Below are 21,837 nucleotides of genomic sequence, written 5' to 3' on the forward strand. Positions count from 1 at the left end.
TGAACTCGCAATCCTCCTGCCTCAATGTCCAGAGCTGCTGGGATTACAGGTGTGCACCACTGCACCTGGCTTGACCCCATTTTTCAATGCTCTGAACTTTGCGCTCACTGCCTCTGGCTCCCCACACCCTAGAGGGTAGTGATGGCTACTGTTCCCAGTCCTCTCCTGATCTTTCTCAGCCTCTGAACCAATCATTCCTAGATAGAAGGTTCTTGGCTCCAAAGCCAGTCCTCTTGGGCACCTACTGTGTTCCAGGCCCTCCCTGTGCTTGGTTCAGCCTTGGAGTCCTGCCGGACAGGGCTGATCCTCCCCGGTGTGCAGATGGGTAAACAGGCACACTGTTACCCCGAGTCCTGTTAAAGAGATCTGCGGAGCGCTTTGCAAACTGCGTAACACTGAACACGGGCTCAGAGCCTGCGGGCGCGCTGCGCCGAGCCGAGGTGCGTATCTGGCGCGCCCTCTAGCGGTTGCTCTGAGCAGTCGCGACTCGTGGTTGAGCAGCCCAAAGCGGGGCAGGCAAAGGCCAGCGCGGGAAGCCTCTCCTCCCAGCTGCCCACGGCGGTTCTGCCAGCCGCAGCCGCACCTTCCCCAAGTTGAGAGCTCTTCCCCAGATTTTGTTTCTCCTTGTGGCTTCCCAAAGTCCCCAACGCGGCTGCGCGCCCCGCCCTTATTACCATGGAGATCTCTTGTACACAGTTTCCCTTTTTCCTCCGGCCAGTCCTAAACGCGGTTCCGCAGGCGGGACTAGCGCTGGCCTAGGAGTGAATCCTCCAAGGTCGGACCGTCGGGGGCCCATGAATAGCAGGGCTCCACTTTCCGTGGGGAGAGTGACATTCTTTGGCCGGCATCGCGGGGAGGTGAGGCCCAATGGGCTTTGCCCAGGCTCTAGGCTCCTCGCTTGGGAGTCAAGTCCCCGGTTCTGTGTAATGGGGGTTCAGGGTGTTCCCTGGGCTTCAGCTCCAGAACGGGCTCTAGTTCCAGAGGGCTTGAAGCTCCTGCTGGCTCCAGTATTCTTGGGCTTTGGCTCTGAAATGAACTCAGGGCTGCTCTGAACTTGCTCCCCCTCTGTAAAGGGGTCTTGCCTCTGGGGTTCTAAGGCGGGCTCCAGCTCTGGCTTCAGCTCAGGTTACAGGGTTCCGAGCTTGGGTTACACAGTGAGGTCTGAAGTCCAAATCACCACTGCAGGTTCCTGGGCAGTGTTTAGGGCTGGCCCAGGAGGATGGGATCAGAAGTGAATGGACAGGTATCTCCTGTCCCAGCAATGGGACCACATCTGTGCTCTACTTCCAGGTCAACTGCTCTGCCTTCTCTCCTGATGGCCAGACGCTGCTCACAGCCTCTGAGGACGGCTATCTGTACGGTTGGGAGACCAAGAGTGGGCAGCTGCTGTGGAGGCTGGGTGGCCACACAGGTGGGGCTCTGCACTCTGGCTGGGGGACAGAGGTCCATAGGTCTGTGCTGGCATTCTGCAGAGCCTAACTTAGTGACCTCCAACACTGGTCCTGGACATAGCTGGAACAGCCAGACAAGGAGATAGGACTTCTTGATAGCTGGGACTTCCAGCTCTTAGATCAGAACTCAGACCTTAATTTTTATTTTTTTCCAGTACTGGGGATTGTACCCAGGGGCACTTTACCACTTAGTTACATTCCCAGCCCTTTTTATTTTTTGAGATAGCGTCTGGCTAACTTATTGAGGATGGCTTTGAACTTGCAATCCTGCCTCAGCCTCCCAAGTAGCTGGGATTACAGACGTGCACCATCTCACCTGGCACTTATTAACCATTTTAAAGGTAGAGTTCAGAGATAAGTACATTCACGTTACAAAATTAATTTATAGAATTCTTTTCATTTTGCAAAACTGAAACTGTACCCACTAAACAACTCCTCTCCCTACTCCTAACCACTGTTCTACTTCTGTCTTATCAATGGTGTTTGTCTTTTTCACTGGCTTCACTTAGCATGCCTTCTAGGGCCATCTATATTCTATCTACCACTTTTGGACTATGATCTTGGTTGTCATGTCACCTGACCCAGTTCCTTCCTCTATAGAATGGAGATAAGTTGCTACCTTACAAAATCAGATAACACAAAAAGCCTAGCACCCAGTAAAGACCCAGTAGACTTAACCATTAGGGAGAGAAGGAAAACAAAACCAGGAAATTGCAGAGCAGACTTATTTAACACCATGAATAGGGAAGTCCAGGCTGGGGAGCTGAAAGGCAGATTGGAACGGAGGCTGGGAGTTAGGGAGGTTTAAGGGAGGAGGTGCCTACATCTGAGTAGACTTTCTAGATTAACAAACTGGGGTCAGATATTCCAGGCTGAGCCTTGGCCAGGCCCAGGTTGGAAATCCAAGCATTTCCAGGTGACTGGAGTTTGGGTGATGGGTGGGCGGCCATAAGACCTGGGCAGTGAGCAGAGGGCAGTGCCCTTAACTCCTTGCCTCAGGCCCGGTGAAGTTCTGCTGCTTCTCCCCCGATGGCTACCTTTTTGCCAGCTCCTCCAGTGACCGTACCATCCGCCTGTGGGACCTATCAAGAGCCGAATGTCTGTGGGTGCTGAAAGGTGAGTGGGGATGGGCCTGGGTGCCACATGGCCAGCCTGGGTCCCCTTCCAGGACTGTATCCTGTTTCACCTCCCCCAACTTCTGTCACTGGGATGGTGACTGCAGGTCACCAGCGGAGTGTGGAGACACTCAGCTTCAGCCCTGACAGCTGGCATCAGGTGGCTGGGATAAGCAGGTGATGCTCTGGGAAGTGCAGGTATGTGAAGGGGCTGGGGACCGCCAGGCCTGGGTCAGAATGGACCACCACCTGCCACACCTCTTGCTTTGCTGGTCCAAACCCTTGCTAGTTCCCCACTGCAGCCCTCTCCCAGCCTCCCTACACACACCGCATCAGATCTTGGGCCTTAATCTCCTTTGCAGGAGATCCCCATCTAGGCCCCCAGTGCTTCCCCAGGCAGTGCTCTTATCATAATACCCAGGCTGCCAAGCAGGGAGGGCCTGGGTCTGCCCTCTGCCTCTCTCCTCAGTCGGGACACAAACTGCGCCACTTGGAAGGGCACCATGACTCCATCCAGAGTAGCGACTTCTCCCCCAATGCCAACTGCCTGGTAAGCTTCACTTCTGCCTTGACCCCTGCCTCAGTGGCCCCAGAAGGGCAGGCTGGGGCTACTTCAGTTATGGCCACTGCTTACAGGCCACAGGCTCATGGGACTCTACTGTGCGCATCTGGGACCTTCGGGTAGGGACCCCAGCTATATTCCATCAGGAACTGGAGGGTCACAGCGGCAACATCAGCTGTTTGTGTTATTCATCATCTGGCCTCCTGGTAAGGTGGCCCTGGGTTTCAGGATAGTCTTTGGTTAAAGAGCCATTTGGGTGTCCAGTGAGCATGCTGGCCCCATACTCACTGGCACAGAGCTCTCTTTAGGGATCTGGCTCCTGGGACAAGAACATCCACATCTGGAAACCCAATACCAGCAGCCTGATGGTCCAGCTCAAGGGCCATGTAGCCTGGGTGAACAGCATAGCTTTCTCTCCGGATGAGGGGCAGCTGGCCAGCGCTAGCTACTCTGGAACGGTAACCTATCCAGCCCAACCCAGCCATTCCTGACTCTTTGCTCACATGCCCCGCTTCCCAGTCTTCAGTACCCATTTCCAGAAATGTCCATAAGTCCACTTGCCCAGTCTATTCGCCAGCACTAAGGTCTGAGCCAGACCAGACTGCAGTGGAATTGACACTTCTATGACCTATATAGCTTCAGGCAGATCATGATGGTGTCTGGGACTTGCTGGGGAGCTGCTTCAAAAATGCCACTATGGCCTATTGAGGTTCCTATCCCTTATTCTTCTACTTCCAGATCAAAGTCTGGGACTACAACACAGGAAAGTGCCTTGAGACCTTGAAGGTAAGACCTGTAGCTGCAGCCCCCAGTGAGGGATCCAGGAAGGACTTCAGGATCTGGAGCCTGGTGCTGTGCTTCTGGCAGGGATTTCTGGATGTGGCCCACACCTGTGCCTTCACCCGACAAGGCAAACTATTGGTGTCTGGAGCTGCTATTTAGGCAAGACACCAAGTCCACTGCTTGTTCAAGTCACACTTGAACAACACAGGCCCACAGTAACTAAGAGTGCCCATCAGACCCTGCAGCCAGGACTGCCAACACCACACCAAGGCAGCTGACATCTACAGGTGGCAGGACACCACTAGACACCTGGCACTGTAGCTCCAGCCTTAGCCCCAAACCACCTATTCAGTCTGGTCTGTGGAAACAGCATTAAGCACAAAGCACTGAAAGCCAGTTTTTGTTTTATTGCGCCGTGACACTCAGGCTTTGACCGCGTACTTGCGCAGAGGGTACAGCCGCTCTTTCCGCTGCTGCTTCTTGGTCTTTAGGTTCTCCTCATGCTTGTTGAGCCGGCGGCGCATAGCTCGTGTCTTCTTGGGCCGCAGGTCCAGGGGCTTGTACTTCTTGCCCTGGGATACAGACAGCAGGGTCAATCTGAGAACAGGATTTTAGGGGCAACAGCAGGATGAAGAAGACCTGAGGGGCCAGAATGAGACTTGGAGAGACCACTAGGAAGATGCTGAGTGGGAAGGTGCTGTGGGGACAGAGAAGTTGATTTGCAGCAAGGGGTTGTAGGACGTTCACCCAATAAGAGGCTGCTATGTGGGACTGAAGGCCAGCAGGCCACATGGTCACTCACCAGCCCAAAATCCAAGGCTGGTGGGGCTGTCCTCATTTTATGTAAGGCTGTTGACTCACTGGGTCTAGAGGTGCCCACACCTCAGTGTTCCTTCTACTTGCCAGGCTGCCAATAATGAAGCCAAAGTCACACCACAATCCAACAAAGGGCATGTGACACCCACCAGATCCCAGGGTGGTTACTAACTACTCCCTTGGCTTTCAGTTATGCCAGATATTGAGGAAGATTTGGCCAAGATTACCAGCATAAGGGGCAGGCTCTGCCCCTCTACTGCCCAGAGCTGAAAAAGAGCCATCGTGTTTACCCTCTCCCACTCCTCTCAAGCCAAGGGCCCCAGACTAGGGTGGTTCACTGGTCTCTTCTTTGTTTAGCAACAGCCCTGAGGACAAGGCCCAGTGTAAGCATAGCAACGAAGCAGACCTAGTTTCTGCTCAAGAAGATCCCAACCCAGTAGCAAAGACTGAACAGACAACAAGGCCCAAAGATGAGGAGGCAGAAGTTTCAGGAAGGCTTCTTTTAGCAACAACAGCCTCAAAGGCTAGCATGAAAGCCATCGGTTGAAAGGGCAGGAAGCAGAGCATGTGTAAAAACCTCAACATCTCTCCCTGGGGGACCAGCCACCCAATGGGCAGGAGACAAGGCAGAGAACCGCAGAGAGAAACTATGGAAGGCGATGAGGGCAAGCCCTGGAAGGAACTCAAAGGAAAGGAAATCTTGTCCACCCACTTCCTGCTCATCTGCTGGTACTGGTGGGGCACTTAATTCACTTCAAGCTTACTACCTCTTGCAAGCTCTGCTGTACAACACAGCAGCCACTCGCTACACATGGCTGACAGTGCAGCATGGAACATCACCATCAGTGTTCCCCTGTGTAGCCCTCACCCCTACCTCCTCTACTGAGCAGTTTGAGCTGAGAGCAGGGGCCCTCAATGGATGGCTAGTTATGAGGCTCCAGACTCACTCCTAAGGATAAAAATGTCCTCTCACACAAATGTGCACATACCCTATCAGGAGGGTAATCACCCCCTACACACCAGTGTCTTCTGGGAAGCTGGCCCAGACACACCATACTAGCTTTTAAAAAAGAGAAAAATTGTAGACGGACACAATATTTATTATGTGGTGCCAAGGATAGAACCCAGTGCCTCACACCTCACACGTGTAAGGCAGGTGCTCTACCACTGAGCCTCAGTCCCATACTAGCTTTTTTGGTGAGTCAAACAACAACACTAACTTGGGTTTTGATGTGAAGCCACTAGATAGCATTAATTAATCCCCATCAGATGACTTCAATTAAGGGAGATTATCCAGAGTAATCCAGGCAGCTGATTCAGTCAGTCAAAAGCATTTAAAAGCAAGATTGAGGTGCCCTCCAAGAAATCCAACCCGGGACAGCAGCTTCCAGTGTTGTCATGAGTCTTAGTCACATGAACCAATTCCAGACAGTAAATCAAATGTGTGAATTTAAGAACCCAATGGCTTCTGCTGGCACCTGGATAACGCTAACTTTAAAGAAAGCCACAAAAATGGCCATTAACATTCAAGGTCAAGGGGCTAGACACCTGTGGAAATCTGAGGAGCACCCATTAAGTCCTCTCTAAGACACAGGAAGCTAGTCCTGCCACTTTTCTGACTGTAGATGACTCTGAGCAACTTGACCTCTCTGAACCCTGGGGTTTGGCAAATGAGAATGGCAGATGCCTGGTAGCGACTGACACATAGCCCTGGCATTCCTAGACTGGAGACACAGTTCTGTGGAACAGCACTTGCCTAATATGCTTAAGGTGCTGGGCCGGATCCTCAGTACTATAAGAATAAAACCAGGTAAAACTGGGGCTGGGGATGTGGCTCAAGCGGTAGCGCACTCGCCTGGCATGCGTGCGGCCCGAGTTTGATCCTCAGCACCACATACAAAGATGTTGTGTCCGCCAAAAACTTAAAAAATAAATATTAAAATTCTCTCTTTATTTAAAAAAAAAAAAAAAGAATAAAAACCACCCTGCCAGGCAATGTGGCCCATGCCTGTAACCCCGGCAACTCAAGAGGGGTTGCTTCAGCAATTTAACAAAGCTCTGTTCCAAAACTTAAAAATTAAATAAATAAAAATAAAAAGGACTAAGGAAGTTCAGTGGTAAAATACCCCTGGGTCTAATGACACCCCTCCTGGGAAATGGGGCAGGGAAAGACAAACACAGAAAAACCTAACCCCCTCCCCCCAAAATGCTCAAGTTGTCTTCAGCCAGATCCACTACCCACCACACCATTCTTGACATCTGCAATCATGCTGGTAAGATGAACTCTAGCTGAGTGTGCTGGCACAGGCTCATGATCCCAGCAAAGGGATGGGGAGGCTAAGGTACAAGAATTATGAGTTTAATGTCAGCCTGGACAGAATAGATCCTGTTTCACACACGCACACGCGAACCCAGACACAAACTGGGAGGCCCTGGCGAGCTCAAATATTCTCAGCCCAGTGAACCCTAAAAGAACCTCTTCACAAAGCCCGCCCTGGCCAGTGGAGGACTGGAACTTTGTTTTCTGCTGTCAAGTCCCCAGGGGGCCCCCTCACCTTGTAGAATTTCCTGAGGTTTTCCTTTTGAGTCTGGTTAATGACAGTAAGAACGCGGGCGATGGATTTGCGGACAACTCGGCTACAAAACAGAAACATCAATGAAGGGGGGTATGACACACAGTATCTCCAAGTATCTTGTTCAGGGCTAATAATGACATTGTAGAGCAGGGACAAAAGCCATCCATGTTCAACCTGGAGAAAGGGATTCTGAACGTGAGAATGTACAGGGACTCGGAATAGAGTAAAAGGCTGTTAAGTCCAGTGCTTCTGAACCAGGACGTATTGGTTAATGAAGAGGCAAGGAGGATCAGAAGACTTTCAATCCCAAGCCAAGAATTTATGAAGACTATGAAAACCCAATCCACCATCTGAATTAGCGGAGAGGAGAGGGAATCATGCCAGAAGCCAGGTAACCAGCCTAATTTAAGGTCATGGGCACCTGACATTCAAGAAGTTGAAATGCAATGGGGATAGGGACAAATCTAGGAGCAGTCTGGGGCAAATATGGTCTTGAGGTCCAGTTGCCTATAATCAAGCCCTGCAACTCAGGAGACCGAGGCAGGAGGACCACAAGTTCCAGGCAAGCCTCAGCAAGTTAGCAAGATTGCCTCAGAAACAAAAATTTAAAAAGGGATGGGAATATATCTTCAGGGTAGATTACCCTGGGGGGGGTCAACCCTCAGTATCAGAACAAACATAGTCTGGAGGACCCATCACACAACTATGCTTATGTGTTCCTCACCTCAATCACCCGTTTCACCTGCCTAGGCAGAAATTTTATGAGTATGTAGGGTGGCATATTTTAAAGAGGAAACCTTTGCAAGGGGAACTGAATTACCTACCAGGTAAGATGTGGCAAAAATGCAATTTACATTCAGGGAAATGACTCCAAATCCTAGTTCCTTTCACAAGTCTCCCTGATCCTTACTCAAGTTAACCAAGTAAGTTACAACTAAATAAGAAGTCCGAGGCATGGAAAAAAGAAATCAAGTGCTCATTAGAGGTAGAAGGAAAGGTTCCAGTTAGGCTTTGGCGATAAACAGTTAAGAGCTTCAAGGACTTCAACCAATTCTTTTCCCAGCTACAAAAGCTGACCAAGGGAGCTCCAGAGAAAAAGCACACAAGATCAAAGGCAGTTAAGAGTAAGCACATAGCGAGTCTCTCCCGCGCCCCCATGATTCACCTGAACAGGCCAGTTCCTGAAGCCAACTTCCTAAGTCCACAAACACTCCCAACACGCACGCGCCCCTCAATGCCGGCTACTCACATCTTAGAGAGCTTAGACGCCGCTCCACCTGTCACTTTGGCGACGCGCAGCTGGGACAACTCAACTTTCAAGTCGTCCAACTGTTTCAGCAGCTCCTCCTTCTTCTTGCCACGAAGGTCCCGAGCCTTAATCTTGGCCTGCGCGCGGGAAAGGAGTGGGTCAGACACCCCGCGGATCGTCTCGTCTCCGCCATGGGCAGCCAGGGTCAGCACCCACCCTCAGGTCGTGATTCTGGCGGGGTACCCGAGGCCAGGAGGGCTACTAGGCTGGGCCACCAGCCCACCGCGCGACGTGAATATGAGGGCAGTTGCCGCGCGCGCCATCTCCCGGGTCTAACCCGGCAGAGAAGACGGGAGACGGCCTGCGGCGGCACTAAGCCGTTCTGCGCGGAGATCCCTAACCCCAGCCGGCAGATGAGGCGCCGGTGTTCAGCCCGCACCCCCAATCCTAGCCCGGGAACTTTAAGGCGACCAGATGGCGCCGGATTTTCTCGCTCTCACCATAGCTGCACGACCCGCCGTTACCGGAGCCGAGGGAAAGAGGAAAAGGCGGAGCTGACCCCTGCAACTACTGCCGGGTGGCGGCGATCTCGGCCAATGGAGCCGCGGCTAGGACTCTCCGGCTCCGCCCTTTCCTCCCGGAGCGCCGAGGTACGTCCGGTCCCGCCCCGCCCCGCCCCGCCCCGCCCGCGGAGCCCGCGCCGCTTCCGCAGGTGCGTTCTTCTTATCCTGCGTCCGGGGTTGTGTAGGTTGGCATGGGCCCTGAGCAGTGCAGTTGGGGAAACTGAGGCCTGGGATGGGCAGCCTCTGACCAGAGATGGCAGAGTAGTATGGGCTTGAATTTACCCACTCATTTATTTGTTCATTCATCGGGAAACCTTGTAGCTATCCCAATCTGTGCTGCTCAGCTAGGGGCTGGTGGTCTGGAGGTGCGGAGGGGATGAAAGGTTAGGGTTTTCGAAGGTGAATTAACTCAGCCGCTGTCTTGGAGGAATTTATGGTGCAAGGTGGGCGGGAAGAGGCGAAGTCAGATGGCTGTTATCCAACTCTAAACGTTCTGGTGGAGGCAGTATGAAGCAGTGTAAATAGCATCCATAGACTTTTTTTAATTAACTCGACGGGTTTTGAGTTTTTGCAGTGTTCCCAGGTACTGGTGGAAACTATTTTTGACAAATTCCTTCCCCCTTTTAAGTCTGTTTTCTCACCTTTAAAATAGGGTGTTTACCAGGATTAGAGAAGATACATACAAAACTCAGTACAAGACCTTATGCATAATAATCACTGGTATTAATGTTCTTAGTGGAATGAACACTTAAGTTGGACCCTGAAAATTAAACAGGAACTCACAGAGCAGGAGGGTTTTAGGTTTTCTGACTGGGCATTTCCATTGCTGCCCCAGTCAGCGGTCATTAATCAGTACTCTGGTGTCCCTCCACTGTTATTAACAAAGATAGCCATTTCTTAGAGCTCTAGTAAAGCCTCTTGTTGACTGAGTGGTGTGGCAGTCACGTATAATCCCAGTGGCTCCTGAGGCTGAGGCAAGAGGATTACAAGTTCAAGGCCAGCCTTAGCAATTTAGTGGGGCCTAAGCAATTTAGTGAGACCCTATCTCAAAATAAAAAAGGACTGGGGATGTAACTCATGGATATAAAGTGCCTCTGGGTTCAATCCCTGTACCCCACCCCCCAAAAAAAGAAGCCTCTGGTTGCTGTCATGTGTCACTTAATCCTGGGAGCTTTCTTCCACCCCATTATGAGTAGCAACCTCTCCTTGTGTCTCAGACTCTCTGTGCAACCTGATTTGGACCTAAACATAGTTAAATGATGTGCCTATGTATCTGTCTTCACAGCCAACCTGGAAGTTCCCTGGAGGCAGAACCACTTGTTTTTATGGTCTCCAGACCCAGTCCATGGATATTTTTCACATGAATGAGTTAACAAGCCTTGCCCCAGACCACAGTGAGACAGACTTCCAGGAAATGGAAGGACATGGGTAAAAGGACAGACAGGGCAATCTTGGCATGGATTAGATTGAGATGGAAGTCTAAAGGTATACCAGGGCTTTGCTGTCCTATTTACCAGATGCTTATAGTTCTATTACAATTAATGCTTGTTTGATATTTTGAATTTGAAGTCACATCTGACTCCCTTGTTTCTTACATGCCACCAGCAAATCCCATTTACTCTACCTTGCAAATATACCTGATTCCTACCACCCTTATTGATGCCTGCTTAGCCTGAGCTATCACTGCCTATTATCTGGACCATTGGTGCAACCTCCTAAATAATGTCTGCTAGCTGGGTGCAGTGGTGAATGCCTGTAATCCCAGGAGCTTGGGAGGCTGAGGCAGGTGGATCACAAGTTCAAAGCCAGCCTCAGCAAAAGTGAGGCACTAAGCAATTCAATGAGACCCTGTCTCTATGGCTCAATGATTGAGTGCCCCCGAGTTCAATCCCTGGTACCAAACAAAACAAAACAAAAAAAACCACCTAAATCATCCCTGCTTTGGCTCTTGCTCTCAGATGTGTTCCTAATACAGCTGCTACAGGACTCCTTGTCAACTAAATCAGAAGTCAGGTCATATCACTCCTGTGCTCACAGTTCCCAGGACTGTCCCTTCAGAGTTACGACTGCATCCTTTTTTTTTTTTTTTTTGGTACTGGGAATTGAACTCAGGGCATTCAACCACTGAGCCACATCCCCAGGCTAATTTTTTTTTTTTTTTTTTTTTTAAAGAGAGAGTGAGAGAGGGGAGAGAGAGAGAGAGAATTTTTAATATTTATTTTTTAGTTCTCGGCGGACACAACATCTTTGTTGGTATGTGGTGCTGAGGATCGAACCCGGGCCGCACGCATGCCAGGCGAGCGCGCTACCGCTGAGCCACATCTCCAGCCCCCCAGGCTAATTTTGTATTTTATTTAGAGACAGGTCTCACTGAGTTGCTAAGCAACTCACCATTGCTGAGGCTGGCTTTGAACTCATGATCCTCCTGTCTCAGCCTCCCAAGCCCCTGGGATTATAGGCATGCGCCACTGCACCCTGCACGACTGCATTCTTCATCTAAGAAATTTGCCCTTCAGTATTCAGTTATTACTGACATAGTATAATCTGGATTTTTGAATCTTTTTTTTTAATATTTATTTTTTAGTTTTAGGTGGACACAATATCTTTTTTTTTTAAAGAGAGAGAATTTTAATATTTATTTTTTAGTTATCGGTGGGCACAACATCTTTGTTTGTATGTGGTGTTGAGGATCGAACCCGGGCGGCACGCATGCCAGGCGAGCACACTACGGCTTGAGCCACATCCTCAGCCCCTGGATTTTTGAATCTTATCTCCCTGACAAGTGGAAGTCTGTGACAATGAGCTGTAACATTATTTCTTTCACCACTTTTTGGGGGTCTGTTTCCTTACTTGTAAAATAAGCATTTCTGGTTTCAAGTATCTTCTGATCAGGATGTTCTGGGGGATATGAACTTTTTACTGATTTGTGGACTACCAAAGTCACACAAATGTCTTCCCAGGTATGGAGCTGAAGTACATATGGGTTTTGATAGTTTCCAGAACTTCACACTATTCAGACTTCCATGGTGGGAATTTGTATCTTTAGCTTCCAAGGTTAGGTTGCATCACAGTCTGGCAGCATATTTTTTTTCCTTTTATTTTTTTTTTAATATTGACTTTTTTTTAGGTGGACACAATATCTTTATTTTATTTTTATGTGGTGCTGAGGATTGAGCACTTGAGCCACATCCCCAACACCTTTTTTTACTTTTTTAACCTGTAGATTGTTCGGTGTGAAGTATTCGTAGCAATGAAAATGGACTGGGGATATAGCTCAGTGATGGAGCACTTGCCTAGCAATCCCTTAGTACAGTGTTGGGAGTGGGGGAGGAATCAGCTTGGCTGTCATAACAAAATAGCAGACTGGGTGGCTTAAAGCAATGAAAACAAGTCATGTTTCAACTACTTTTAATAAAAAGTACAATCAGAGGAAAATGTAAGGAAAATAGTTTTCACACTTTTGTATGAAAAAGGCTCATGTTAGCCTAAGGCAAGGGTCAAAGGTCAATTAACAGAACCCTTCAGGAAACTAATCATGGCACCTCAGTTGTACTAGACTTTGTCCTAACCTCCTCACCTTCCAGCAGATTCTGGGAAGTCAGCTTCTTAAGATGCACTTGTCTGGTCAGAACTTCTCCACACTCGGAATTAGCCCTTTGGGCCAGTATGGTGGCAACGGAGTCATCTACCTCTCCTGGCCCCCTACCCGCAGGGCCATGGTGAATGCTATATACTGCAAGCTTGCCACATGCCCAAGGTAAAATCTGTCAGAGTCTTGACAGCCCCCTGGATACACTTTAAACGTCTTTAAAATCTCCCGCTCCTTTAACAGTACGGTCACTTTTGTGTATAAAGCATTGGCAACCTCCTCTGGTTCAGTGTGGTGGTAGTCAAGGCTCCCAGGTTTAGGGACTCCCTCTCTGGTCACTCCCCAGGGCATAAGAATTCTTACTTCCTTCAGGCCGCAGAAGTCTACCCAGCGCTCCAGAAACACATCCCGACTTCGGTGTCCCTCGGGTCTGGGCAGTGACCACGTCGGGAGACCTCGCCTGTGGCCGCCCCGGGCCAGCCTCCCTGGGCCAGAGTCTCCTCGGAGGCAGGGAGGCACAGTTACGGCGTACACAATGCCAGGTCCGTGCGTGCACGGGACGTTCGCTCCCTACAATGGAAGACTCGGCTCACGAAGATGAGAGTAGCTTTCTCGGTACCTGCCGGGAAGAACACTACCCCCCATGTCAGGCCGTCCCATCACGTCGGCACGCCCCCCGTCGAGCCCCGCCCTGAGCTTCCGGTTCCGGCGCAGGACGGAAGTGGGCGTGCGGCGGCGTCTGCGCGCGGGGGAGGTGCCGTGCGGCCGCTTCCCGTCCCCGAGCCCGAGCCGGTGCTGAGCGGAGCGGAGCGGCGCCGCGGTCGGGCCCGGAGCGGAGCCGGCTGAGGCAGGCTCCGAGCCCCCGACATGGCCCGGAACACGCTGTCTTCGCGCTTCCGTCGGGTGGACATTGACGAGTTTGACGAGAACAAATTCGTGGACGAGCATGAGGAGGCGGCGGCAGCAGCAGGAGAGCCAGGCCCGGACCCTAGCGAGGTGGACGGGCTGCTGCGGCAATATCCTTCCCCGGCGCGGCGCCGGGCCTAAGCGCTCCCTTCCGGCCGGACGCCGCTCCGGCCCCGCCTTCTCACCTTCCCACCTTCCCCATCCATGGCTCAGGCCCCACTCCCCTTACCCCGGCCCCTTGTAGCCACTCTCAACTCCCTTGCGAGCCGGCTGCCCTCCGCCCACGTTCCCTCAGTTCCCTCACCCCTGGCGCCGCCGCCTCAGCAGCGCAGCCCCACGCGGCCCCAGGACCCTGGTGTGCAGGCTCCCTCGGCGGGTCCCCCTCCCATTGCCGCTTCATCCTCTCAAGCTGACCCTGCCTTCCGGCGCCCCATAACTCCATCCCTCCTTGCAGGACCTAGGCCCTTTGACGGTGGCGGGAGGAGCCGAGGCGAGCACCTCTGAGTGTTTGAGCGGTCCGGCGGTGGGGGCACCGTCGTGGGCCTTCCTATTTGCTTTCTTGGGCGCGATTGCAGCACAGCATGGGTGGGCGGGCGGGTGGCTTACTGCGGGGAAGAAGGGACCAAGGGGTGAATGAAGGCTGCAGCCTTAGCCCAGCATTGAAGTCTGAGGTTGTGCGCCTTTTACCCAAAAGTCGGCTTGATGCCATCCTTTTTCACCTGTTTTCATTTTTCTCCGAACACCTTGGGCTTTGGACCTTCACGGTCTCAGCCAAGCTCAACAAGTGAGTTGTGACTCCCCCAGGAGTCTTGTACAGGAAACCGTGCAAAAAATACCCTACTAGTTTAGAGCTAAGAAAAACCATACAGTGTAGAGTGAAGTGTAAAAGTAGAGCCCCAAGATTAGAAATGACGGTTCTTGTGGCCACAGAAAACAAGCATTTAGAACAGAAGATTAAAAATAGAGGTGATTGTCACAGCCTGCTTGGTCCCTTAGCACAGGAAACTGACTTATTCTCACAGGAAGAATTTTTCTTTATTCAAATGGTGTTACAGGAAGTGTGTTCCCCTCCCCCACACTTGCCAGGGGAGGGTTGGAGGCTCCTGCTGTATATAAATCAGGTTCTGGGTGTTTAATCAGTTGACTCAGCTTGGAAAATCAGGCCCACTGTTTTTTTTGGGAGGAGTTCTGTAGTGCTCCTCCAATATGCCTTTAAAGCAAAAACCTTCAGACTTTCTTTGGACAGGAATGTGTTTTCAAAGGTGAACACCGAAACTTGTATTTCCTGCTTCCTCCAGATTGCTCAGTTTCCCTACTGGTGAAATGGGGTCATGAGGAGGGCCCCCTGAAGGGAAGGTTGGTTCTCTAGTTTGGTGCAGGGCCTTCCTCATGAGCAGACAGTGCTGAAAAGGCTCCAGGGTCAGGCCTTTGGTCCAGAACTCTCATTCCATAGGTGAAGAGACCAAGGCCAGGTCCAGTTGCTGCCTTGGTCTTGTTGCCACAAGGGTTTGTTGAAGGTATTTCTCCCTAAGCCCAGGGCTAGTTATAGTTGGGTTTCTTGAGGCAGGTTTTTTCTTTTCTTTTTCTTTAATAAAACCTATTAACATGCAGGGGTTAATAGGTTTTCCACTAATGGTAGTGCCAGAAACCTTACTATGAAGAGTATATACTATTTGGAATTGGGAAAAAGGAGGTTAGCAGATGAGGAAAACTGAAATCATGGCAAATGTGGGCCAAAGTAAGGAGTAGGAAGGAACTATTATTTGAATCCCTACCATGTGCCAAGTATTGGACTTGTATTAGGTCATTGAATTTAAACTATAGAACCTCTTAAGAGTCTTAGGGGCGTAGGAGAGAGGTTGATGGAGGTGGAGGAGTTGAGAGAGAGGCCTGTTTCAGGGTAGTACTGGGGAGTGTGTGGGAAGTATGTCATCATGGTGGGAGATCATGCTGAAGAAGTAGAAAGATCATGGGCTGTATATCAATACAGATCTATCTGCTTTGTTGTGCTCTGGTGACCTTGCATAGGTCACATTCCTTCTCTAAACTTCAGCATCCTCTTCTCTTAAACAAAAGATAGCCATGCTGGCCTCATCAGTTCCATGGGAGCAACAATGGGCACCCAGCAAGTGTGCCCAGACATACAGCTTGGGACAGTGATAGAGCAGCAGCAAGAGATTGTCGAAAGAGCTTGAGCCAGGCAAGGTGGAGTGTACCTGCAGTCCCAGTGACTCAGGAGGCTGATGCAGGGGGATTATGAGATTGAGGCCAAACTCGGAAACTTAGCGAGAGACCCTGTCTCAACAAATAAAAAGGGCTGGAGATGGAGCTCAGTGGTAGAGGGCCCCTGGGTTCAATCCCCAGTAACACAAATAGAAAAAAGCTTGCATTTGAAGGCCAGCTGGATAACCTAACTTTTGATTTTTAAGCAGGTTATTTTCCTTCTCAGAGCCTCAGTTTCATCACCTTTTAAATGGAAAAAATGGTTCTTGTCACAAAGGGTTTTTGGAATTAAAATTATATGAAAAGCGCCTGGACCAGGTCCTAGGCCTTGTGGCAATAGTACCTTTTCTCAGTAAAGCAATTCTGGTCCTCATAGTAAGGACTAAAGCAGGATTTTAAATGATCTTGCACTCTTCCCCCGCCCCTCAGGAAATTTGCCAATGTTTGTAGACATTTTGATTGTCACAATTTAGTGGATAGAAGCCAGGGGTGCTGAAATTCATCCTATAATGCTTAATTATAGGATGCATCCCACATCAAAGAATCATGTGGTCTAAAAAATCTGTAGTACCATGGTTGAGAATAATCTAGAAAAGAGACTAGGGGCTGGGTAAGCTTCCCCCAGCTGTCACAGCCTGTTCTTTGAATGAGCCTAAAAGCCAGAAGGGTACGGAGGCCAGCTTCATAAATGATATGTGATTACAAGGAAGTTCTCCAAAGTGGCTCCAGGCTCTCCTATGTCATTGGCTGCACTGTTTCCTTGATAGACTAGTGCTGCAGGGACTTAACATTAAAAACAGTGACTTTTTGTCCTCATCCACTAATTATATCATCCTTGCCCTTCCCTATCCATCCTGTTGACTAATCGCTCACTGTGCTAGGTTGAAGTGAAGAGTGAGCTAGCCCATATGTCTTATTAAGCCTCTGGGACCTTGCCTTTAGCTTTGAGGACACCATAATAGAAGAAAGGAGCCTAGCATGGTGTTGCACATTTGTAATTGGCTGAGGCAAGAGTGTCACAGGTTTGAGACCAGCCTGGACAACTTACAGTCCCCAAATAGAAAATACAAAGGGCCTGATATAGTGCAGTGACTAAGTGCCCCCAGTTAAATCCTAGTACCAGGGAAAAACAAAACTGCGTGGTAGAGGTTATCAGTGGTTGGTATTAGGATTGGCCCTTGTAAGGCTGGTTAAAAGGAATTCCGGAGCTGAAAGATAAGAGGGGTGGGCTGCTGCTCCAATGTAGAAGGTGGATTGGAGCCAGGGCTGGGAGTGGCTTGCCTGAATGGCATAGACCCAGCTCCATCAAGATGGAGTCCACACTAGGGAAGCTGGGAATTAAGCTTTGCACCAGAGGCTCTCTCTGTTCACATGTGGGTATCACTGCATGTGCAGGAGTAAAGACCTGATTGGGCAGAGCTATTCCTTGTTCTATTTTTGAAGCTTTTTGGCTGCAGCCAGTGTTTCACATGAGGAAATGAAAGTCGGCTGATGTAATTCAGTTTAAAATAGGTGTCACCTTTGGGGACCTAACCCAGATTGTAGTTTTCTTTTGTGTGCTGGGTATTCAGAATTCAGCAAAAAATGTGGTGTCAGGATTCCAACTAAGTTTGGGGGAGTAGGGAAATGGAGATCAGCTCATTTTATTGGCAAAAGTTTCTCACAGAAGTTGGGACTTCAGCTGGGGTTGTTGTGGCTCAACAGTGGAGTGCTCACCTAGCATGTGAGAGGCACTGGGTTCAATCCTCAGCACCGCATATAAATAAATAAGTAAACTAAAGGTATTGTGTCCACCTACAATTTAAAAAAAAAAAGTTGGGACTTAATTGACCCGGGAAATAGAAATTTTAGCACATCTTGATTTCTTTAGTAGTTTAGTAGTTGTATTAGGCAAGAGTTAGACCTGTTTGTGCCTTCTTGAGAGTGGCTTCTAGTTCATGTGTACTGTTGCCATGAGGACCCAGTAGGGCAGATATGGTGCCTAGTACTAAACAGGTACAAGCAAGCTTAATCACTTTTTACTGTAAGCTACTCCTCAAGGACAGCTGCTTTTAATGGGAGGTGGAAGGAAGGCTTAGGGTCGCCAGAGGTGCCCTTCATCCTCCCTGAGGCTCAGAAAAGATTGAGGTGTAAACAGGCTATGCCCACTTGGAGGAGGCCATCAGTGCATGATGGGTGGAATGTGTTAGATCCCTTTTCACTCTGCTTTTGAGCTGTTTTTTTAAGTGATTTCATTAGTAAAAGCATGGACATGTTTTAGCCTAGCCATCCTTAACTGGCAGTGATGCACAGGGGACATGCTTCGGGCATTCCATGCAGCTTTGCGGAACTCTCCAGTCAACACCAAGAATCAAGCTGTGAAGGTAAAGGGGGTTGTGCTGCAGCTCTGCTGGGTGTTGTTGGGACCAGGGCTGCAGTTGTCTTGCTGGAGCATGAGCTCCTTGGGGTCTGGACAGTGTCTGCTTCATCTGAGCAACAGTGGCACTGGGTAGTACTTCCATGGAAGCCTCCTGGCACTCCCCGTATGTTGAGATTCCTCTGACATCAAAGCTGTGATTTTTTTTTTTTTTTTTGTGATGCCCAGGGCTTATGTTTGCTAGGCACTGCTGAGCTAGGCTCCTAGCCCTGAAGCTATGTTTATAATAAAAGCTCCCCAAAGAAACACTGACTTTTCCCTAGGGCCTTATGGGGCTAGAACTTAGCCCAGCCCTTGATGATTAGCAAAACAGATAGACAAGCTGCCATGTGGGGCTTATCAGTGGTTATGCTTTTATAGCTATTGAATAGGCTTTATATGCATAATAAGGATTTTAAGTGCTTTTGCACTTCCTGCCTTTTAAAAACTAGGTGCAAAAATATAATTATGCTGTTGCATCATTGAGGCTATCTAAAACTTGGTGCAGGGAGAGGGGCCTCCCTGCAGCTAGGATTCTGAAAGCATCTTGATGTAACCTAGCAGCTGTACCTTTGCAGTGGTGGAGGGGAACAGCCCCTCTATTTCTGGGTATGTTCAGGGCGAGCTGCAGCCAAGTAAGCCAGTATTTTTTTTTTAAAAAAAGAAAAGCTCACTGCTTTTATATCTTGTGGAGTCCGAGGCCTTGCTGATGTTTTAAAAAATCCCCAAAATAAGTAGAATAACTTCCTGGCATAAGTAAGGGGGTAACATTGAAATTAATTTTAAAAAATTAGCCTATTTAATTTTTTCAACTGTCCTAGATGAATTTGAAATTGAGCAGATTTCTGGTGAGTTCTGCCCACTTGATTTGGTGCTGTGGGTGTGAATGTGGTTGTGGCTGGGCTGTGGCTCTGGACCTCACTCCCTTTCTCTTTCCTTTGTAGGAGCGAGCCCAGGGTGTGGTGCTGAAAGTGCTCACAAACTTTAAAAGCAGCGAAATTGAGCAGGCTGTGCAATCACTGGACAGAAATGGCATTGACTTGTTAATGAAGTACATTTATAAAGGGTTTGAGAAGCCCACAGAAAATAGCAGCGCAGTGTTACTCCAGTGGCACGAAAAGGTACGTGAACACATCGCCCCCTTCAGGCAGCCTGCTGACATGCCTCAGCATTCAAATCAGTAGGCCAAGATTTTCCAAAATAAACCTAGGCTAGTCTAAGGGCCAATGAAAATGAGAGTCCTAATCCCGGATATACGATCACCTGCTTTTCCACAGAAGCACCTGGTAGGTATCTGTTGTCTCTGGTAATCGTGGTTGCTATTGCTTTTTAGCTGCTGATTTATGCCAGGCAGGACACGGGGGCAGGTGCCATGGCATGGTAAGGTAGGAGGGAGGCATGCTGGTTGGGTGGGGCTTCATGATACCTTCTTTGCATTGGTGGAGATAGCTACTGAGGGAATTGGGTGGAGGGATCTTAGAAATGCAGGCCCAACCCTCCCACCTATTCTGAGGGCTTCCTGCCTTGGCCTTTCTGGCTTCTCCAGACCCATAGGGACCATGGGCAGAAACTTTGATGGTCATTTAATCCACTTGAAGTAGAAAAAAAGCTTTCTGCCCTTGGCTTGTGGGGTAGGAAAAGGCCTTGTGTCAAGCTTGTCTTGTGTGCTACTGTAGCCCTCCCGACCTTCAACTCCTTATAACACTACAGTGGCATGCCTGCCATTAAAGAGGACCCGGCTAACACACTGTCCTTCCTAGGAAGCCAGCATTGAGTTTTGAAAATGCTTATTGGTGGTTAGATCCTCGTGTAGCCATGGTGCTGGGTTATGGGTGCTGGCTGTGGCCTCTAGTCCTGCTGGTAGGTGTGCTGTTCCTTTTTGGCTGCCCCTTTGCTGTGGCTCAGTAGGTGCAGGAGGCTTTGTTGCTCAGGAGAGTGAGCAAGCCCTCTGTGTGGCATGGAAGCCAGGTCCTTTCATCCCCTTGGCCCTGTGGGGTGGTGTGCATTTTTTTTCTTGGGAAGTGCTGACAGGCTGGGAGCAGTGAGCTTGTCCTGAGAGAAACTTTGTGTTCTGCCGTATGCCCCTTGACTGTGTTCTCAAGCCAGTTCTACTGCCCCAATGCTGGCAGCTCCTGGGACCCTCGGCTCCAGACAAGCCGCCTTCCCTAGAACTTGTTTTCCTTCGCAGGAATCCTTTGTCAGAGGGTCTGTGACACAGTGGGATTAGGTCCAGGAATGCATGGTTCCATCTCCCCCTTGGTCATCCAGGTCTCATTTGACATGCTTCCTTTTCCTGCCCCCACAGGCCTTAGCTGTAGGAGGACTAGGCTCCATTATAAGAGTTCTTACAGCAAGAAAGACTGTTTAAAAAAAAAAAAAGACTCATGTTACCTTGAGAAGAATTTTGGATGCCCAGGCTGGTGAAGAAGGGATTGACAATGGACCATCTTCCTAGGAACTCCCAACTAAGTATTTCAGGACACATATCTGCTGAAATCGGCTGAAATGTATTTTATTTTTGAGGTGGAGGGAGAAATCATCTTACTGTTTCCTAAATCCTTTGCAGGATCCGAGAGTCTGCCTTTGTCTACAAAGTGATGCAGAACTGACATCGCTATAGAGTGATGCAGAACTGACATCGCTATAGAGTGATGCAGAACTATCTACAGAGTGGCTGGCCAGTGTTGGTCATTGTGTGTGCACTGCCTGTTTGTTTAAAATGGGGGAGGGATGATTTGGGTAGGTGCATATCCAAGGGCCACGGTGAAACGGAGAGCTTGTGTTTTTGAAGTGGAAAAACCTGAGAGTTTGTACAGACATCCTGTCTTCCCAGAGAAGGCGGACTCTCTTGGGTTCATTGTAAAGTGCCTGCTGCATCAATAAAGCTCTTGGCTTATTAGTATATCATTGCGGTGTGTTTCATGTATGTAAAAAGTTTAATGAATGGGTTGGTCATGAATGAGAGTTTGACTGTTCTAGAAACTCCATGTGGAACGGGTGGGTGTGCTTTTCTGTCCAGCCATCCCTGGGGAGAGAGCATGGAAGTCTGGAGGCCTCTTGTCACACAGAACTTCAGCAAGCCTTGGCTGCAGAGTCACTGGATGCTTCAGAGAGGTGTTTTGTTGAAAAACTATTTATTGTTTCTTACTCATTTGATTTGTATGTAAATTTGGAGCTTATTTAACTTAATAAAGTGCCAGACATTTACTAATTCATCAAGGCTTTAAAAGTCTTCAGTTTGTGTGATTACACTTTTGAGTCTTTTGAGAGTAGGCCTTGGCTGTACCTAGTCATATCTCCTGATGCTGGGTCTGCTGTGTTCCAGGAATCTTATAAGTTTTCTTTAAAGAACTACCAGAAACAGTTAGCAATCAGCCAACAGACATAAAAAGAACAAAATTTTGTTCCACATAACCACCAATGGTGAGTCTCTTAGAAGAGCTGCTTCTCAGCATGTGTAATTACAACTTGCATTCTGTTAAAGGACCCTTACTCGAATTCCTGAAGCTCACAGTCAGGCCTTGGATATAGACTTTGACCAAAGTGACTACAAGCCTTTGCCTTCCCCAGCTCCTCTGCAGAACCATGTGATGCTTGGGAGGGAAGACT

At 49.3% G+C, this 21,837-nt stretch overlaps 3 protein-coding genes across 4 annotated transcripts; 2 read left to right on the forward strand and 1 right to left on the reverse strand.

Annotated features, from left to right (window-relative positions):
- Positions 1 to 794: 794 nt before the first annotated feature.
- Wdr38 (WD repeat domain 38) lies at positions 795 to 4,070 on the forward strand. The gene is given in 10 exon segments (XM_026386549.2): positions 795 to 857; positions 1,291 to 1,411; positions 2,451 to 2,567; positions 2,674 to 2,712; positions 2,715 to 2,764; positions 3,036 to 3,116; positions 3,203 to 3,334; positions 3,437 to 3,586; positions 3,867 to 3,914; positions 3,996 to 4,070. Coding segments are annotated over 10 exon segments (876 nt in total).
- A 228-nt stretch (positions 4,071 to 4,298) lies between these two features.
- Rpl35 (ribosomal protein L35) lies at positions 4,299 to 9,153 on the reverse strand. The gene is made up of 4 exons (XM_026386550.1): positions 9,053 to 9,153; positions 8,553 to 8,689; positions 7,283 to 7,364; positions 4,299 to 4,483 (listed from the first exon to the last, which is right to left on the reverse strand). The coding sequence occupies exons 1-4, from the start codon at positions 9,053 to 9,055 to the stop codon at positions 4,334 to 4,336; spliced, it is 372 nt and encodes a 123-aa protein (XP_026242335.1). The 5' UTR covers positions 9,056 to 9,153; the 3' UTR covers positions 4,299 to 4,333.
- A 4,260-nt stretch (positions 9,154 to 13,413) lies between these two features.
- On the forward strand, positions 13,414 to 21,130 carry Arpc5l (actin related protein 2/3 complex subunit 5 like). Of its 2 annotated transcripts, XM_026386500.2 has the most exons (5): positions 13,414 to 13,720; positions 18,124 to 18,196; positions 19,173 to 19,349; positions 19,562 to 19,608; positions 20,534 to 21,130. In XM_026386500.2, exons 1-5 carry the CDS (start codon positions 13,572 to 13,574, stop codon positions 20,538 to 20,540), a joined length of 453 nt encoding a protein of 150 aa, XP_026242285.1. In that variant the 5' UTR covers positions 13,414 to 13,571; the 3' UTR covers positions 20,541 to 21,130. The 2 variants fall into 2 exon arrangements, with proteins under 2 accessions (XP_026242285.1, XP_026242284.1); XM_026386499.2 differs by lacking the exon at positions 19,562 to 19,608 and having other exon boundaries at positions 13,427 to 13,720.
- The last annotated feature ends 707 nt before the right edge of the window (positions 21,131 to 21,837 follow it).

Source organism: Urocitellus parryii, chromosome 4 (genome assembly GCF_045843805.1).
Source record: "Urocitellus parryii isolate mUroPar1 chromosome 4, mUroPar1.hap1, whole genome shotgun sequence".
NCBI lineage: Eukaryota > Metazoa > Chordata > Mammalia > Rodentia > Sciuridae > Urocitellus > Urocitellus parryii.

What these genes read in the sequence shown, in the direction of transcription:
- Arpc5l (XM_026386499.2), top strand. Translation starts at nt 13,572, where the DNA reads ATGGCCCGGAACACGCTGTCTTCGCGCTTCCGTCGGGTGGACATTGAC. An exon ending in GTGGACGGGCTGCTGCGGCA is followed by an intron (nt 13,721 to 18,123) that starts ATATCCTTCCCC and finishes GCAGTGATGCAC; the next exon opens with AGGGGACATGCTTCGGGCAT. An exon ending in CCAAGAATCAAGCTGTGAAG is followed by an intron (nt 18,197 to 19,172) that starts GTAAAGGGGGTT and finishes TTTCCTTTGTAG; the next exon opens with GAGCGAGCCCAGGGTGTGGT.
- Rpl35 (XM_026386550.1), bottom strand. An exon ending in GCGTCTAAGCTCTCTAAGAT is followed by an intron (nt 7,365 to 8,552) that starts GTGAGTAGCCGG and finishes TCTGTTTTGTAG; the next exon opens with CCGAGTTGTCCGCAAATCCA. An exon ending in ACCTCAGGAAATTCTACAAG is followed by an intron (nt 4,484 to 7,282) that starts GTGAGGGGGCCC and finishes TCTGTATCCCAG; the next exon opens with GGCAAGAAGTACAAGCCCCT.